At 45.4% G+C, this 18933-nt stretch overlaps 1 protein-coding gene, 1 long non-coding RNA gene and 1 pseudogene across 4 annotated transcripts; 1 reads left to right on the forward strand and 2 right to left on the reverse strand.

Moving 5' to 3' along the window:
• Nucleotides 1-5555: 5555 nt before the first annotated feature.
• Nucleotides 5556-8033, reverse strand: LOC133390061 (uncharacterized; annotated as a pseudogene).
• Nucleotides 8034-8131: 98 nt separating this feature from the next.
• LOC133390063 (uncharacterized) lies at nucleotides 8132-17881 on the forward strand. 2 transcript variants are annotated; one of them, XR_009764298.1, is made up of 3 exons: nucleotides 8132-8211; nucleotides 8308-8500; nucleotides 17270-17881. It is a non-coding gene; the product is annotated as an uncharacterized LOC133390063 (long non-coding RNA). The 2 variants fall into 2 exon arrangements; XR_009764297.1 differs by having other exon boundaries at nucleotides 8148-8211; nucleotides 8293-8500.
• LOC133390062 (arylamine N-acetyltransferase, pineal gland isozyme NAT-10-like) lies at nucleotides 10303-13044 on the reverse strand. 2 transcript variants are annotated; one of them, XM_061637921.1, is made up of 2 exons: nucleotides 12655-13044; nucleotides 10303-12053 (listed from the first exon to the last, which is right to left on the reverse strand). In XM_061637921.1, exon 2 carries the CDS (start codon nucleotides 12032-12034, stop codon nucleotides 11222-11224), a length of 813 nt encoding a protein of 270 aa, XP_061493905.1. In that variant the 5' UTR covers nucleotides 12035-12053; nucleotides 12655-13044; the 3' UTR covers nucleotides 10303-11221. The 2 variants fall into 2 exon arrangements, with proteins under 2 accessions (XP_061493905.1, XP_061493904.1); XM_061637920.1 differs by having other exon boundaries at nucleotides 12956-13042.
• Nucleotides 17882-18933: the final 1052 nt, after the last annotated feature.

The following is an 18933-nucleotide window of genomic DNA, read 5'->3' on the forward strand; positions in this document are numbered from 1 at the left end:
CTGTTGTATTTATATTCTAGGGGTCACAAAATAGACCCGAAAAAAATACAGTGGCTATCAGAATGGGTTAAATATCTGGGCTTTATTTTAACTCCGGACGGACGACAAATGGACCCTGGTAGGGTCGCTGCAATACTGAGCTGCCCACTGCCTCAAAACAAGAGACAGCTAAGAGGGTTTTTGGGACTGATTGGATTTTGCAGACCATGGCTGCCCTCCTGTGGGGAGCTAAGCAAACCTCTACACTCACTTACTGCAAATAAAGCTCCAGATGAAATACAGTGGAGCCGGGACAATGAGAAAGCCTTTGAACTATTAAAACAAAGTGTGGCCACCTCCATGTCCTTAAAACCCCCAAATTACAGTAAGCCATTCCATCTGTTTGTCCATGAACGGGGGGGGGTTTGCCAGTGGAGTTTTGACTCAGTTATATGGCCCTAATCATTTTCCAGTGGCATTCTATTCACAACAAATAGACAATGTTGCACGGGGCACACCGACTTGCACATGCACATTGACAGCAGCCACTTTATTGTTAACTAAGGTGAAAGGACTGACCCTCGGTCATCTCACAACTGTCTGGACATCCCATGCCCTTTCTGCCCTACTGCGAAAGGGCACCACGCAGGTCTTTTCAGCACAACAGCAGCAGCAGTTGGAAGCGGAGCTGCTAGAAGATCCAAACGTGAGATTTGAGCGTTGTGGGTCACTGAATCCAGCCACCTTGTTACCAGACCTTCCCCCCGTTCTTCCAGACCATGACTGCCTACAAGTATTGCAAACCACCTTGCAAATACGACCGGATCTCTCAGATGAACCAATACCGGGTTCGGACCTTGTTTTATTCACTGATGGAAGCTCTTACTACCAGGATGGGGTAAGATATACAGGGTTTGCAATAACAACTCAGCAGAAAGTGTTGGAGGCAACTGCACTCCCGGACAGATGGGGCGCACAAGCAGCTGAGATTTATGCTTTAGCCCGAGCCTGTCAGCTAGTGGCTGGAAGGAAGGTGACAATCCACACAGATAGCAGGTACGCTTTCGGGGTGATTCACTGTCATATACACTTATGGAAATATAGAGGGTTCACTACTGCGGGAGGAAAACCTATTCAACATCTAGAATTAGTGCAAAAGTTGTTACAAACGATCCTTGAACCCCTACAATTGGCTGTCGTACACTGCAAAGCACACACCAAGGAACAGGACCCAGTTACATTGGGGAATGCTTTGGCAGATCGAACGGCTAGGCAAGCCGCGCTTCTCCCATTGACTTGGCCCACGCTGGCCCTAGTAACAGCTGCCTTTGTTCCTCCCATAACTGTTTCAGTGCCTCCACAGGAAATCAAGCGATGGACAGATCTAGGGGCCACGCTAAAACAACAGTTGTGGACCATGCCGAATGGACGGGCATGCTTACCTAGATCCCTATACCAAGCCACGACAAAATGGTTCCACGACCGCGGGGGCCATTATGGGACCCACGCCCTGGCAGACACGATCACCCGCTCCTGGTACGCCCCAGGCATTCACCCGGTATGTACGGCAATAGCGAAAGCATGCCACACTTGCCAGGCAAACGGTCCCGCAGTTCCAAGTAGGGCCGCTCAAGGGGGTAGACCGACGCCGGCGGCACCATTCTTGCACATTCAAATTGACTTTGTGGACCTCCGTAAAGTAGGAGGAAAGAAGCATCTGCTGGTTCTCGTTTGTCCCCTCACGGCATGGATCGAGGCGTACCCCACTGCAAATGCCACAGCCACAACAGTGGCCCGAATCTTGTTGCGAGAAATCATCCCCCGGTTTGGAGTGCCGGAAGTAATAGATTCAGACCGAGGAACACACTTTACCGGCAAGATTTTAGCGAAAATAGAGGAAGGACTGGACATAAAACACCTGTTCCACACTGTGTATCATCCGCAATCTTCCGGGGCCACGGAAAGACAGAACCGGGAAATTAAAACGGCATTGGCTAAGTATACACAGGAAACCGGGTTAAAGTGGCCTCAGGTACTCCCTATTGTATTGTATCATCTCCGCACGCGCCCCACGAGAGCTCTGGGGCTCTCCCCCTTTGAATTGATGTATGGAAGACCCCCGTCAAAAGGGGGGTCTTTGCCAAGTGTGGATGCTTTACTATTGGGGGGGGATCATATAACTGTGTCCCAGTATCTTTCCTTGCAGCACAAGGTGCAGGAGCTGTGGAGAACCGCCAGATATACCAAAACTGTACCGTTCGAGGATCAGATACATCCATACCGGCCAGGAGACTTCGTCTGGGCAAAGAAGTTTGTGAGAGGGGACTCCCTACAGCCACGTTACTCGGGTCCACACCAGATCCTTTTATCAACTCAAGCGGCAGTTTTCTTGGAGGGGCGGAAGTCCTGGATACACCATTCACATGTAAAGCCAGCTGTCATGACTGCATCTCCGCCTCCCCTGGTTCCAAAGTTGCACTTGCAAAGGAATGAAGAAACAGGACAGTGGCGAGCGGCTCAGTTTCCCTTCCAGGATGCAGACATCAATTAAGAACTGATTAACCGATCCAGCCCAGTACAGCCACAAAATGACTTGCTCACTTACACACACCTTATGTCTGGGAACGTTGCTTTCCGCATTTATGTGTTTTAGAATGTCTTGCCCCATATCGACTATCTGTTGCCCCCCAGGTGTCAAGATATGTGCTGATGTTGATTACGAAAAGTTAGTGGATTTTGGGAGAATAATACCCAAAACCCGGGACTGCCCCGACCCGTTTTTATACAGTGTTGATCAAATAGAAGAGGGGACGATTACAGCAGAAATAGCGGGGCGATGGTGCCACAAAGAGTCTGTGATTTTACAACATAACTACACAGGTAAATGGGTTACGCACTGCACCCAAGTCAAAATAGAATGGTTTGCTCGAGTGGCTCTGAAATGCAGAAAGTACCGACCAATGCCAAATTATGGTTGCCCCCCCGATGTAGATGAACAAACTATAAGAAAGGAATGTAACATGCTTTCTTTTCAGTCCAGAAAACCAGGACACTTAAAGTTTTGTGTGAGTATAGACGAGCCTTCATGCTATGCCTGGCTCCAACACAAATTGAAAAGACAAGGGGGCTTGCGACAGGCACCAACAAAGGTATATACAAACACTAAATTGACTGCTTTGATGAAATCCAGGGAAACGAAATTTGGAGATGGATGCAAAGGTAATACCTTTGTGGCCCTGTTGGAAGAAACCGCCCCGAAAAATGGCACTTGTTACGTCTGCGCACATACACCGCCACATGGCCAGGCAGGAGTCCCCTTAACAGGGGCCCCTCTGCCATTGGAGGAATACATCTCCTTGGCTTCACACCTCAGTTCCCAAGAGATAGAGGGAGGGTTGGTCATCAGCGGACCCATCTCCAGCCCAGTTTGCGTAAGCAGCGGAAGGAAAGTCACGGGAGGAATGTTGTGTGAAACCATAATTTCCCCAACAACTAAGGGTAATTGGAATTTCGTAAACGGAACCCACTCGACAAAGGATATTGCATGGTTGACTATTTGGCAGCACCTATTGAAGCTTACGTTTTCAGAACACCACTTGGCTCCGTTTTTAGCAGACTTACTGGATCACTTAACTCCAACCGGACTTTGGTGGCTCTGTGGGCACTCAGCGGTAAGAAAACTTCCCACAGCGGGCGTTTGGACTTGCGTGCTGGGAAGGGTTGTTCCCGGACTGAGGGTCTCACTCTCATTACCGGTTTTAAGACGCCGGAATAAGAGAGGAATGGGGGAAGCAGTACTAAGAGGGGTACTTCCACAGTACGGGGCAGCTAAAACATACCAAGAGTTAGTAGAACTCTCTCAGGCTTTTGAACGGTTTATGAACGACTCAGTCATTTCTTTCTCAGACCTTACCAACGAGCAGGGACAAATTAGAACTGTAATTTTACAAAATCGGTTAGCCTTGGATTTTTTATTAAGCTCCGGGGGGAGTCTGCTCATTAATGGGGAGCGAATGTTGTACCCAGATCACAGACAGTAAGGCTGATGTTATTAAACACATTAATGACATTAGGAAAATATATCGTGATGTAGAATGCATTGGAAATTTCTCCCTCTTCTCTGGTGTCTCCGAATGGTTTTCTGGATGGCCTGATTGGCATAAAATCATGTTCTAGCTTGTTTTAGTTACCGCTCTTTTAATAGCTGTTTGTTGTTGCCTGCAATGTATTCCAAACCTGATCCAACTTGCCTCATCTTGCCTCCAAAAAGTGATTTCCTCTGTTCCTAGAAGACAGCAGACTAATTTTGTTGAAATGGCACTGAGGCCCTACTGTAAAGCAAGATACGGAAATGCAGCTCCTCAAGAGAATAGGAATTCTCTGAGGGCTGATAGGATGGATTGTTAGGCAGAAAAACAAAGTTATTCTGATTAAATTCATCTCAGTTTATTCCCTGGTGAACTGACCTTTTTTTTTACACTCCAGCGGCTCCATGAATAAAAGCCAGTTTGCTGGAAACATCCCTTGACCTGTCATCCCGTTCTAAATGCTTCACACATATAGTTGCAAAATAAGCTTAATTGATAATTACATCCCCTAGTGCCCTAAAGAAACTTTGACATATCTCTTGAAATGTAGAATAGCCCTATCAAGGCTAGCGCTTCTCTTGAGGGCACCCGGTTGCAAACGGTGCCTCACCACAGTCATTCTTTGTTCTCGCTTGCAAAGCGCTTATCTCAAGGGCATGTGAATCATGCTAGCCCGGAATTAAATGTCTCCATCCAATGTTCCTTCCATGCACCCCTTTTCCCTCATTTTGACACAGCTTTCTAGACTATGAGATAGTTATTGTTTAATGAGATGACGTTGATCCCCAATATTGTAACCAACGGGGAAAGCTATAAAGTCTTTGATTACCAATAAACGGGGTTCCCATTTTCTGAAGGCTTTGAGCTGTAAGTATTTGGGACCCCTTTGCAAAGGAAATTTGTGTCGTCTTGTCAATTGATCTCTGGTAGTGGGCATTTTGCATTCAACTCCCGCACCCCTCCCGGGTGGATGTGAGCTGGGGTAGGCAGAGACAGCTCTGTTGTTGGGTTTGGACCTAACACCAGGAATCATAAAATGTAAACGATAATACTGTTGCATTGTGGAATCATTTTATTGAATATAGAGATTCTGCAATGGCAAGGGAGGTGTACTCTGTACATGCCCATGCTCTTTATTCCTGAGGCTTATAGTTTGTAATTAATTTTTTCTCACTATACCTCGTGATCTTCTTTTCTACCCCAAGGCCATTTTTGATCTCCTTTTGACCCCTAGGTCCCATTGCACAGTCCCATTTGCCACAGGAGGGGGCATTATTTGCCACTTTAGGAAATTCTACTCTACACCACTGCATGGAGGCCAGAGGGGTGGGGAATCCATTTATCAAAATAATTAACCACAGATGCATTAGAATGGATTCTCATCTCATGGTGAGATTTGGCAAGTCCTTGGTTCAATCAAGAATAAAAAGTGTGTTTAAGCAGTTTATTAAGCTCTTGTGAATGCAAACACACACACTCCCCAAGAAATATTTTATATTAGGGATGAGGAATCTGTTGCCCTCCAGATGTTGCTGGATTGTGACTCCCATCAGCCCTGACTATTGGTCATGCTGGCTGAGGCTGATGGCAATTGGAGACCAACATCTGGAAGGCCACAGGTTCCCCGCCTCTGATTTATTGAGTTTATTTGTTTCAGAATCTGAATTTCAAGAATACCCAAGCGGTGTACAGAAATACGTTGAGGTTCCCCTGAGAGCAGGTTGATTTTCAGGATGAAGAAGGCAGAGGGTCCTCAGAGGGCGGGTCACAGCTGTGAGTGACCTCAATTTCCCTGCAAAATAAGATGGCCTCTTTCCCTAGGCCTAGCCGATACTGCCACACGTAGGCAACTTCTTCAGGCTGTAGCGTGAGTTGCAGGGTCTCCTCATTCTCACGGGTGTCTCTCCATTCCTCCTGCTCTGTGTTTAGGCCCACTCCCCCGTATTGGCTTGGTAACGAAAACTGGGCCTTGGCTAGCGCCATGGCAACAGAGCCTACCTCTGGAGAATCGGGCAGGGATGCCACCATCCAGCCGCACCCGACGTCAGCCAGCTTGTCTCTGGTGCAGCCCACTTTCCGGAAGACTCCCTGTAGCTTGGTGATGGGGACATCGGAGTAGTTGTGGAGAGTCTTCAGCAGCTCCCAGGCCCCGAATGCAGGCCCCTTGGCGAGGCCAAGGCCTCCCAGCAAGAAACTGAGAACGCTGGGGTGGAAAGAGTTCTCCACTGAAGTTATCCCACAGCTGCCAATAGAGGTAACTGCGTTGGCTTCCCATTTTCTCGTTGGACCATTGATGGTGTCCTGGGTCCACATCTGGATCTGGCTCCCCTGTGGTCAAGTCCCTCACTGCCGTCACGGTGCCCGGGCTCAGAATAATGCCAAAGGAGCCACCGGCAACAATAAAGTAATGTTGCCCGGTGCAGCAGCTGGGATGCAGGCGACGGGCCTGTCCTCTAGGCTCTGTACACAGGTCCTGGGTTTCCAGGAGTTTGTTGTCCCTGATGACGTAGACGGAGTTGTGCCAACGGGAGCTGAAATAGTGTTCACCATTCCATAGGGAAGGGTGCAAAGGCCAGAGCTAAGCGCAGGGCGGGGTTGGTAAATTGGAGAGGAGTAGGTAACAGTTCAGGTCAGGGCGGACAATCACATCTCCGGCCCTCGTGCTGAAAACGTGGACTTTGGGAACTTCCTTATGCAGAACCATTGCTGACAAGGCCTTTATGGGCAGATGAGGGGAAATAGAGATGGAAAATAAGAAAGGAGGCAACCTCATTTTTACAGAATCTCTCTGTCTCTCTCTCGCACACACACAGTTTCATCCATCCCAACTCTAGGAACGGAGGAAGTTGCTTTATACAGAGTCAGACCATTGGTCCATCTAGCTCAGTATTGCATACACTGGCTGGCAGCAGCTCTCCAGGCTTTCAGGCAGGGGACATTCCCAGTCTCACCTGGAGATGCTGGGGATTGAACCAGGAACCTTCTGCAGGCAAAGCAGATGCAAAGCTCTACCACTGAGCTACAGTCCTTTAGACTGCTACCTATTTTCTCTCTCTCTCTCTCTCTCTCTCTCTCTCTCTCTTATTCTTAGCAAATTCATCACCTGTATGAAACCCAAGAAACCCACGTTTAAATCAAGAAACTCTTTGCCAAATCAGACATTACCTTAACAGCCCGATTAGGATTTTTAAAAATGAAATAGCAGCTCCCTCCCCATTTTCATGAGGACCTCAGCACAGAAGGGAGATGTAACTTTCCTTACCCAGCCACAATCCTGAGAACTCCTCCCCTCAAATCTCTGACCTTCACACTTCAATTTTCCTTCGAGGGAAAAAAACTCCCATTCCATGTTAGAAACAGAAAAAACTCCCTCATACTGAGTCAGACAGTTGGTCCATCTAGCTCAGTACTGTCTACACTGACTGGCAGAGGCTCTCCAGGGTTTCATACAGAGAACATTCCCAGCCCTACCTGGAGATGTTGGGGAGTGAACCTTGGACCTTCTTCATTCAAAGCAGGTACTCTGCTCCTGAGCGATGCACCTTCCTAAAATCGTGTCTGACACAGCAGGTCAGTGGTTTTGCCAGTAAAGTGAGGACTATCATCTTCCCAAAGAAAACCACTCCTGTGTGCCTCTAACGCCAAAGATAAATTAAACAGGGGCAGCGTTTGGAGACACAATGATGGGAAAAAAACCTTCACTTGTTGAATGTCTGCCTGGCATGTGACTGTTAGGGGGGAAAACTGCTAGAAAATAAAAGTGGCAAACCCTGTGCAGTCCTAGCCCCAACCCTAGTTTAACAATTATTCATAGTATACCACCCCCTCCATTCCTGATTATTTTCCAGATTCCATTCTCCTCCCCTCCATTCCCAATGCTCACAGCTGTGACACCTGCCACGTTCCACACCGTAGAAATTCTGGGTTCATACAAGTCAAAAAAGCTTGTTTATGTCTCAGTGTTGGCTCCTTCCCTTTCAACTGGCCCCGCCTCCCTAAGCCTAAACCCGAAGGGGGCTCAACATTTCTCTCCTACACAATATTCATTACCCCCCCAACCAGCCAGCTTGTGACAAATCCCCATGGATTGGCTGCAGGATCCCCACATCTCTCCACCCACCCATGCAGTTTTCTTGAGAATAAGGTGGGTCTCCTTATCTGCTTTGTTCATATGCTAGTATTGCTATCGGAGTTTTGCAGAGTCAGTTGTGACTCTGATGAGCAGTCCTTTTACCTACAGTTCCTTGAAAGTCTGAAAGCTGATGCACAGAACTCCTCTGAACTGAACCCCTCCGCCTCCCAACTTAAAATGGCCATACAGAGACTTTGAGGCATGTGCTGGGGACCTGCGAGTCTGCGGCTAACTGGACAAACGGGCCAAATCTCTCAGCTTCTATTTGAACCCCGAACTCCATCTTGGAATGCCTAAGAGGGTATGTTGCAATCTATACACAGAATGCAGAAAATGGTCGTTGTGGTGAAATGGTCAGTTTTGGATTAGAACTGAGGAGGCCCAAGTTCGAATCCCCACTCACTCAGTCATGGATCTCTGAGCCTTGCCAACCTCACAGGGTCATTGTGCTCCTTGAAGGAAAGGTGGGATATAAATATAATAAATTAGTGCGTGGGGGGTGAGTGCTTCTAAGGACGGCAAGCGAGCCAGAATCACTACTGGCCGGCAACGGAAGAGGGGGGTGTCTCCTTCAAGCCCTCTCCTGTGAGGACCCCGACTGCATTCAGATCAGCTGTCTGTCTGAGGGGAGATCTGTGCGGAGAAAGCCGCCCTGTCTTCCTGTCCCGAGGTCCCTGCTCTGCTCTAGGAACTGATCTGGGGTGGGGGTTGGAAAGAATGTTTCTGGGGAGGGACTGCTCTTTACCAAGGGCAAGGCAACCAGAACCGCCACTGACATCACCTGTAACTTGAAGAACTTCTGCTCGAGCTTGCCTCCTCCCTTCCCCCCTCCACATTCCTTTTTCCTAATGTGTCGTGTCTTTTTAGATGGTGAGCCTGAGGACAGGGGCTGCCTTAGAACTGATTTTTGTAAGCCATTAACAAAGAAGCACCCAGAGGAGGCTGCTGTTAGTCATACTCCTCAATTGGACTTCATGTCCAGAAGCATCATTTGGTCTGAGTAGGGTTGCCAGGTTCTGGGCCTGAGAATGACTGTATCTTTAAGGGCAGAGAAAATTCAGCCAAGTGCAGGTTTTCTTGCAACACTGTAATGGGAAAAACCACAAGGTGGAATTCTCCCTTCCCCCTGCACAACTTTTAAAGATACAGAAGAGCTCTTTGTTGCCAGGCCCAGCCTCCAAGAGGTCTTCTGTATCTTTAAAAGTTGTGCAGGAGGGAGGGAGAATTCCATCTTGTGGTTTTTCCCATTACAGTGTTGCAAGAACACCTGCACTTGGCTGACTATCTCTTCTCCTAAAGATACAGGATCAGTCTCAGGCCCTGAGCCTGGCAACCCTAGGTCTGAGTGAAGCCCCTCTGGGCATGAAACCAGGACTGGCCACATGGTTTTTGAGGGTGAGACAGCCCCACACACACCCTGAAAGAGATAGGACATGCAAAGTAATTTTGTTAATTTGTTAGTATGTTTTTTCTTTTTTAAAATACACTGCATTTTAATTGTGTTATTTGATGCCTAGCACATGCTCTTGGAGGTCACTGATTCATCAGGTCGCCATAAGTCCTTGTCGACTTGGAGGCACATAACAACAACAAACATGGGCCAAGCTGTCAAACTGAGTTCTCTTCATTTCTCATTTTTCCAATCTTAAATTAAGTCTACTATATTTTGCCATCAGTCTGCAAATTCACTTAAAAAAAGAAGTCCTTATGAAAATTTTGCAGCATTTTAGTGCAAATTTCTTTTAATACACACATATCTGTAGGTAGTTTCCCCTAATATAGTGTATTTTTGTATGCGGGTTATTTTTACTAATACATGCAATGTTATGTATACTTTATATGCATTTTTGTACACATTAGTAGGCTTGAGAACTGCATTCTAAAATGCAGAGAAGTCCCAATTGTTTCAGGGAGTGCAAATTAGGTAGATTCGCCTTTAAATGTGAAACGAGTCTAATTTCTCCACCATATTTATAACACACATACCAGCTCCTGTTCAAGTCCCTAATTTTAGAGCCTTGAGAGAGGCTGTTCATAACAGGTCTACCAGATTATGTCATTAAGGAGTAAAAAAATTCTGCATGAACTTAAGTAATGGTGTTTGAGGGTTTGTTTTTATTCTGGTTGGATCAACATCCAAAAATCCCCACTGCAAACGTCACAAATCCTTCACTTGTGTTTTTTTTTAGTGTGTTATTTTATTTATTTAATTCCCCCCTATTTTTCAGTTAAAAGAAAAGGCTCTCAGAGCTGCTTATAAATAAATCACTAAAAACAGACAAACTAAAGAAACATGATTCAAAAGGAAAATTGATTGGGGAGGAAACAACTCAGACACAGGTTCTTAGTCTCAAGTTCCTTGTAACTTTTCAAGGCAGGGCTAGGTTCTCCTTCAGGCTGCTGGCCTTTCCGCTGATCCTGGTGTTCGTATTCCCCAATCCTTCAGTGCCACAAATTTCAGTACCAAGGCTATCGATAGATTCATCATTCTTCCATATATGCCTACTCTACAGTTTTTCCATAGTGCTATAATGCTGGCCTAGTTGTCACGGCTGGTGCCACTGAGTGGCTTGGTCCGGCCTTTTGCTGCAGCTCATAAAGGTGGACAGGATATGAGAGAGGAGCATTTGAAGATAACCTAGTTAAACAAAAAACATTCCTCTCCTGTCTGTAGCAGTCGCCTCTGAGCTCTGAGTGTTGCCTGTTGCAAAATAAGGCATGGACAGTCAGTTGGTAATGAAAATCTGGGGGAAGTACTCTTCTTTTACTGGGGGTGGGGAAAATTTATCAGAAACAATGGGCTGGCCCATGTATGAGCAGCCAAAGCAGTCTCTAGCCCATCCGACTGGTGCAGGACTGGACCGCCTGAAGTACTTCCCTTCCCTTCAGAGGTTAGAATATTTGTAATAGTTCCATGACATCACAGCAGTTCAGCTAATGGCTAGGAGCTGCATCCTGAGAAGTTATACATGAACCAGCTTCTAAACTATCAAATTTGGGGAGTAGTTTCCCTCATCCCACGTTACTCTTCCTCAAGAGGTGGCAGAATTTCTTCATCCTTTGGCTCAAAGTCCCCGCCCAGTTTGATCCCGAATTTCTCGTGGAGTACTGCTGGGATCTCAGAGGTCTGCAGGGCAGTCTCTGTACGCTTCTCTCCCATTGTGGAAATGAGACGCCAACCCATGTAAGTGAGGCGCCCGCCATTTTCTTTGTGCAGGGAGCAGAAAGATTTGCACGTGAAGATGGAACTGGGTGAAGTCTGGTGGTAGAGGCACACGCTGGTGAAATCGTCCAGTTTCTTCTCCTCTAGGGTGAATTGATATAAGGGTCTCCCCTCCCTCCCAGAGATTTCCCGGCGCTCCAGCACCCAGATTTCCCCTGTCAGGTCCAGCCAAAAAATACCCCCTTCCTGGACTTGCTCCGTTGCGAGCTTCAATTCTAACGGCTCCATAAAACCTTCACCAAAGCCAACGTCGCAGAGCAGCCGTTGCCCATCCAGCTGCACCAAAATCACCATGTGGTCCAACGGGGGACCATAACGCCCCGTGAAACGGTTCCGGACACGCCCAGCCACAGCTTTGGCATCAAATCCTAACACCTGCAGTAGCCACAGGAAAAGGCCGTTCAGCTCGAAACAGAAGCCTCCCCGATGGCGCCGGATGATCTTGTCGTAGAGAAGGGGCAAGTCCAGGACAATGAGCTCCTTGCAATGGATGCCGAGGCTCTCAAAGGGCACAGAGAGGAGGTGGCAACGGTGGAGATGGCACAAGGTCTCCAGGGAAGGCTGGGTGGGGCCCCGGTACCCGATCCTCTGCAGATAATGTCCAGTGTCCATACTGGACCGGTTTCAGGAACTAGAGGAGGAGAGTGAAGAGGTAAATCAGGATTCCTATTCTCTCAGTTCCCATAATTCACTTTTGACAGTTACTGTCATTGATGGGGAACCTTTTCCAGCCCAAGGGCTACATTCCCTTCTGGACAGCCTTCCAAACTCTGGGGTGGGTGGGTGGGTGGGTGGGGGAGATAAAAGCCAGTGGAGCAACAAATCTAAATGTCATATGTGCACCAGTTTCTACACACACTCACAGACCTGTCTCTATCCTTCTTGGCAGACAAGAGGCATTAATCAGAGTTCAAAGGCACATCCCGGCCAGGGCAAAAACGCTTGGTGCAAAGCTGGGCTGGTAAGGGGTGTGGCCTGGAGAGAATTCCGAGGGCCAGAATCAGACCACTTTCAGCTTCCAGACCTGAAGCTCCCAACCCTCCGTTTGTTTATTTAAAAGCATTTGTAAAATGCTTAATGTTTTTTAAAAACTCTCAGTGGTGTACTCTGCGCACAATCTAAAGACAATATCTATAGGTTACAATGAATGGGGGCAGATCCACACTATACAATCTTTAATTCTTCACATTTATTTATTTATTTATTTATTTATTTATTTATTTATTTCTCACCTTTCCTCCAAGGAGCTCAAGGAGGCATACATAGTTCCCCCTCTCCATTTTTATCCTCACAACAACCCTGTGAGGAAGGTTATTTAAGGCAGTGTGAGGCAGTGACTGGCCCAAGGTCACCCAGTGAGCTTAACAGCTGGGTGGGGATTCGAGCCCTGGTCTCTCAGGTCAGGGTCCAACCATGAAACCATGTGTTCCTCCTCTCCAAACTGTATTCCAAGCTCAGGACACTCAAGAATCTTGGCTGTCACCCTGTTCCTGCTTGCTGGCCTGGTTCCAACTCCCCTGCTCTGGAAAATACCTTGATTGGAATTTCTGTGGGTAAAAGCCGGCGGTTTTGCTGTGTCGAGAGAGCGAGAGAGGAAAGCAGAGCTGTCACATGACCATTGGCATACCACACATACATGCGCAAAAGACTTCCCACTAGCTCCAATTTCAACTCTGTGGCAGCATATTAACCCTTAGTAGCCTCTGGCCAATTGAATTCACTAGAGACCTGAATCAATAGTGTAACAAAGCAATGAAAGCTGGTGTTTTATGTACGTGTGTGTATGTGTTATAATATGTGTACAGCAACCAGCCAGATACATATACTACAAATTTAAACCAGTTGCAAATAGGAATGGGGGAAAATTTGATTCAGTTCACATTTAAAGCCAAGTCTATCAAATTTGCGGATCCTGAAATAATATAAGAACTGAATCACAGCCATCTTTCAAAATTTGCAGTTCTCCCAATTTTACAATGTAGTTCTCCAACCAATGTTTACAAAAATGCATCTATTAGGGGAAAGTGTGCATAAGATGAATGTATTTGTGAAAATAACAAAAGTACATTATATTAGGAGAAATTGCTTGCAAAAATGTTTACATCAATCAAAACTGCATAAACAATTGTGTTTATTGGGGGGAATTTGCACTAAAATGCTGAAGAATTTTTATGGGATTTTTTTAAAAAATTGCAAATTGTTTCAGAAGTGTGGAGAACTGAATTTAATATTGGAAAAAATGGAAAGAACCAAAATTGACAGAGCCTTACATGCATAGTTGCAAATCAGTTTAACTGTTCTAAACAAGGACTTCAAGACTAGTTCTGTGTAGACTGTGGCAGAGATAGGGAATCTGTGACTCTCCAGGTGGCAGAGGACTCCATCAGCCCCCCAGCAAGCATGGCCAATGGTCAGGCTTGATGGAATCTGAAGAGACACAGATTCTCCATTCCCAGATTGGCACTTTAAAAAAAATGCTGACAGTCTGATGACACTACCCAGAATTCCTAGAGGAGAGCTATGTCCATCAAACCAATTTAAATATATAGCATTGTGTTCTGAGGTTCCTTCAGTTGACAGTCACATCTCCTTAAGAGGAATTAGTTAATCATCAGGAAAACTTATTGATGTCGTCCAAAGTGCAGTAGTGTTAAGTGGACAGCACTAAAGTGCAATGAAGAGCATCCAATCTTATTTCAAAAGACTGCAAAACTGTGACTGTAGAATCTTGAAGGTGGCCAAATTCATACAAATGAATACCCAAAGCTTGAGTTCCAAGTATCTTCCACATTAAGACAGGGCTAAGGGAACCTTGGCGAGAGCCAGTGTGGCATAGTGGTTAAGGTGTTGGACTACGACCTGGGAGACCAGGGTTTGAATCCCCACATAGCCATGAAGCTGCCTCTCAGCCTCATGAAAACTCTATTCATAGGGTCGCCATAAGTCGGAATCGACTTGAAGGCAGTACATACATACATAAGGGAACCTTAGGCCCAGGGACCAAATGGAGTCCTCCGGCCGTCTCTATCTGGTTCTCGGGACTATCCCAAGGCCACGCCCTCTCCCCAGGTCATATCTCTGATTGGTCCTGCTTTGCACCCAACGTGAGTGTTTTTGCCTGGGTGAAGTACGTCCTTGAACTCTGCTAATGCCATCAACCAAGACTGCCATCAACCAAGATGGCGGTGGAGACTTCTTTAAGGGGCTGATGCCCCTACCGCCATCTTGGTTGATGGCAGGCATGCGTGTGCACGTAGCATACCACACATGCGTGCCATCAACCAAAATGGTGGCGGGGACATTAGTCCCTTAGAGAAGCCTCCACTGCCCTCTTGGTTGATTGCAGCCATGCACATACAGCAGTAAGAGACAGGAGAGAAGTGGGATAGGCAGGAGCCACGCAGCCGGGCACGCTGGTGCCCAAGGGCCCAGTAATGCCTGGTGCCGGCCCTGGTAAGGACAGTGCTGGAATGCAGCCCCTTCCCATCCCCAGCTGTTGACAACCATTATGACTTACTTATCTATTAACTTATTCCTTATTTACTTACAATCATTTATTGAAAGCAGGCTTCTTCAATCTAATGCCTTCCGGCCGTGCTGACTTGGACTGATGGGAATTGTAGCCTAAAACATCTGGAGGGCACCAGATTGGGGCAGGCTGATTCAAAACATTTATCCCTTGCCTTTTGGCATCAGTTTGTCTTTTTTAAAAAAACAAAACAAAAAGCTGAAATCTGTATTTCATCACAAAATGCACATTTACATACATTTTTTATTGCCACGTATTGAATTTCTACATGTAGTTTACTCTAAAATGCGTCTTTCAAAATGCATTTGGGCATATTATTTCAGCCTAGAACTGCATCCCAATTCCCGAAGCATAGTCAATATTGGGAAGGGCGGTAGCTCTGCGGTAGAGCACCTGCTTTGCATGAAGGAAGTCCCAGGTTCAATCCCAGCAAGTCGGTAGGGCTGGGAGATGTTCTTCCCTTGCTCTGCTCTTGCACTACAGCCTACACTGAGCTAGATGGACCAATAGGCTGAGTCAGTATAAGACAACGTCCGGTGTTCTATGGCCCCAGCAAATTGATACACAGAAATACACAGTATGTGAATGTAGAGCTTCCTTCTTAAGCTTGCATGGATGGAACGGTCAGTTTTGATTCTCTCCATTTCTCCTTTTTCCAATCTTAAATTCAGTTCTCCAGATTTCTGCAGTAAGTAGCGATTTAAAAAATCCTCATGAAAATTCTTTAGCATTTTAGTGTGAATTTCTACTAAAAACACATTTTTGTATGCGGTTTTCCCTTACAGAATTCTGCAAAGCAATTTTCCCTAATATAATGCATTTTTGCATGTTATTTTCACGACTATCTGCATTTTATGCACAATACAATATGCATTTTATGCACATTACTTGGTTGGAGAACTGCATTGCAAAATTTGAAGGTGTGTAAATTGTGAAGGATGGCTCTGTTTTGGCTGGTGTATTATTTCAGAAAGTGTGAATTTGGTAGGTTCGCCTTTAAATGCAAACTGAATCACATTTCTCCCCCATCTGTACATCATGGAGAACTGAAGCCTCTTCCATCAAGGATGTTTCTAATTCTTGTCACGGTTCCATCATCTTTTAAAATGTGTTCTGACTGTAAAAAGTGCCGTTCCCAAATGGCATAGGCCAAGGTCACCCACAGGGATTCAAATGCATTATTTGGTTGTTTATAATCCAGATGGATATAGAGAAATGGTCTTTGGGGGAGAAGATGATGCATCCCACATGGAACAGGACCAGAATTGTTACTATTGCACAGAGCTCATAAATAGATGATAGTTACGCATTAGACAAGGACTCGCGGAAAGGAAGCATTCAATCCATTTTTTCTTCATGGGACAACAATGGGCCAATCGAATCCATGGCTGGAAGCAGGTGGTAGACTCCCTCACTTTAGAACTGGCGGGAGGGATTTCTTGAAGGAGCTTGAAGCTCAGCTAATCCTGCTTTCATTTTATTCACACTTTCCTCTAACATATGCATTTTTGTAAACATTTTGTGAATGTTGCCATTTGGATAAGTTTTCCTTGGGAATATGTACAGGCAAGGTTTGAAACAGATACAGGAAAGGAATTTTGGGAGAATAGACATCTTAATAGCAGCTATTTTCCCTAACCAAATCAAGTTCAAATGGCTCCAACTGCTAAGTTCCCTCCAGATCTATTTGTACACAGACCCAAAATTTCTATTCCTCATCTGTTGCAAAGTGCGTGGAGCAACAAACGTTTACTCATACAGCCCTCTATATCCTCTGTCCAGCCAAAGCAAAAGCATTAGCAGAGTTCAAGGACGTACTTCACCCAGGCAAAAACACTCACGTTGGGTGCAAAGCAGGACCAATCAGAGATATGACCTGGGGAGAGGGCGTGGCCTTGGGATAGTCCCGAGAACCAGATAGAGACGGCCGGAGGACTCCATTTGGTCCCTGGGCCTAAGGTTCCCTTATGTATGTATGTACTGCCTTCAAGTCGATTCCGACTTATGGCAACCCTATGAATAGAGTTTTCATGAGGCTGAGATGCAGTGAATGGCCCAAGGTTACCCAGTGAGCTTCATGGCTATGTGGGGATTCAAACCCTGGTCTCCCAGGTCGTAGTCCAACACCTTAACCACTATGCCACACTGGCTCTCGCCAAGGTTCCCTTAGCCCTGTCTTAATGTGGAAGATACTTGGAACTCAAGCTTTGGGTATTCATTTGTATGTGCATGTACACACTAGGAATGTGCTAGAATTCCGCCCAATTGGGATTTGGTACCAAATTTTCCATTAATTTGCTTATTCTCTTTTGTTGCAGATCGGATGTTTATGTTGCGTTTTCCATGATTGATTTTGAACAGAGATTTTTCTTATTTTAAAAGAAAAAGTGCAACATTGTTTCATTGGTGAACTACATTGCAAAATTTGAATAAGTGTGAATTTTGAAGGATGTCTGTGTTTTGGTTCTCTTATTGTTCCAGAAAGTGTGAATTTGATAGATTCAGCTTGAAATGCAAACTGAATCTAATTTCTCTCCCATCCCTAATCTGAGCACACTCACTTTTGTCGTATCCACCACTAGTATGCAGCCCCTGGAAAGGTTGACCATGAGAGGATGTGGCCCTCGAACTGAAAAAGGTTCCCCACCCCTGCTAAAGGAAGTTCTTCCAGGTCCCCAGTTTGGCTTGGGTTCACCATAGGCTCCCAGACATGTTCCTCTGAGGAGATCTCCCCAGGTTCCTGGTTGGGCAGGAGCCTGAAACTTTGGGGATGGATGGCAGACGATCTGGGATGCTGAAAAGGAGCATGCCACACTGAAACATTTTGCAGATTAAATAAACAAATATCAAAAGCCCTTTTCCTCCCTTTTTCTCCCTCACTATTGAAGCAAAGTAGAAGATGAACATTTAATGTAATGCATGCAAATACACCCAGTTACCAATAATATTTTTTTTGTGAATAGTGTTTTATTGAGATTTCTTGTAAATATAACAACAAACAAGTAAAACAACAATCAAAGTACAATAAACATGTCACTCTATATAAAATAGAAAAAAAGGACATTCAGCAAGAGAACTTTATTCTGTATATAAAATAGAAAGAATACCAGAAAGCAGAATAATAGAATTAAAAAGCAGGGTACACATCCCACCAAAAGAAAGTTAATGATGAGGGTGGTCTCACTTCTGCCCCATCTTCGATAGCATAACATAACATCCTAGTCTGTGTCTGTGTTAGAATTGCTTTTAATATGTTTTCTTTAATAATATGTTTTTAACCCTTTTTAAAAAGATGTTTTTAAAGCTTTTTAAAAATGTTTTTAATGTTGTTTTGTTTTAATGTATTTTAAGGTCTTTTTAGGATGTTTTAAAGTGTTTTTAGCATTTCTGTTTGCTGCCCTGGGCTCCTGCTGGGAGAAAGGGCGGCATATCAATCAAATAATAATAATAATAATAATAATTATAAGGGATACCATGTTGGAGTAAATTTATTGGAGGATGTGTCCCCCCAAGCTTTTCTTCACTCGAGCTAATTTTTCATCTAGTGCAAGTTGTCAAAGTCTAGTAAACCAATTTTTTAACAATAAATGTTCTGCCCCATTCCAATTTTTGGCTATTTCAAGCTTCACTGCAAGTTGGAATCTAGATAGGACAAACACCTGAGTTTTAGGAACAATGGAACCCCCTTTAAGGAAAAGAAGTGCCAATGCCAGATCCGGGATAATTGTAGCTTCAAGAACTTTACTATTTGGAAAACATCACTCCAGAATTGTCTCACTTTATTACAGTTCCACCATAAATGTAGGAAAGAGCCACGGATCGGACATCCCCTCCAGCACAGAGGGGAGATGGAGAAGATGATATACTCCAGTTTGATCAGAGTGAGGTGCCACCAATGTATAACTTTCAATGCATTTTCTTTGACTGAGGACTGAGGCTGCTTTTGAGTGTGGGCCTATCCATACATCACTCCATTCCTCTT

Source organism: Rhineura floridana, chromosome 8, assembly GCF_030035675.1.
Source record: "Rhineura floridana isolate rRhiFlo1 chromosome 8, rRhiFlo1.hap2, whole genome shotgun sequence".
In the NCBI taxonomy this organism is placed as follows: Eukaryota; Metazoa; Chordata; class Lepidosauria; order Squamata; family Rhineuridae; genus Rhineura; species Rhineura floridana.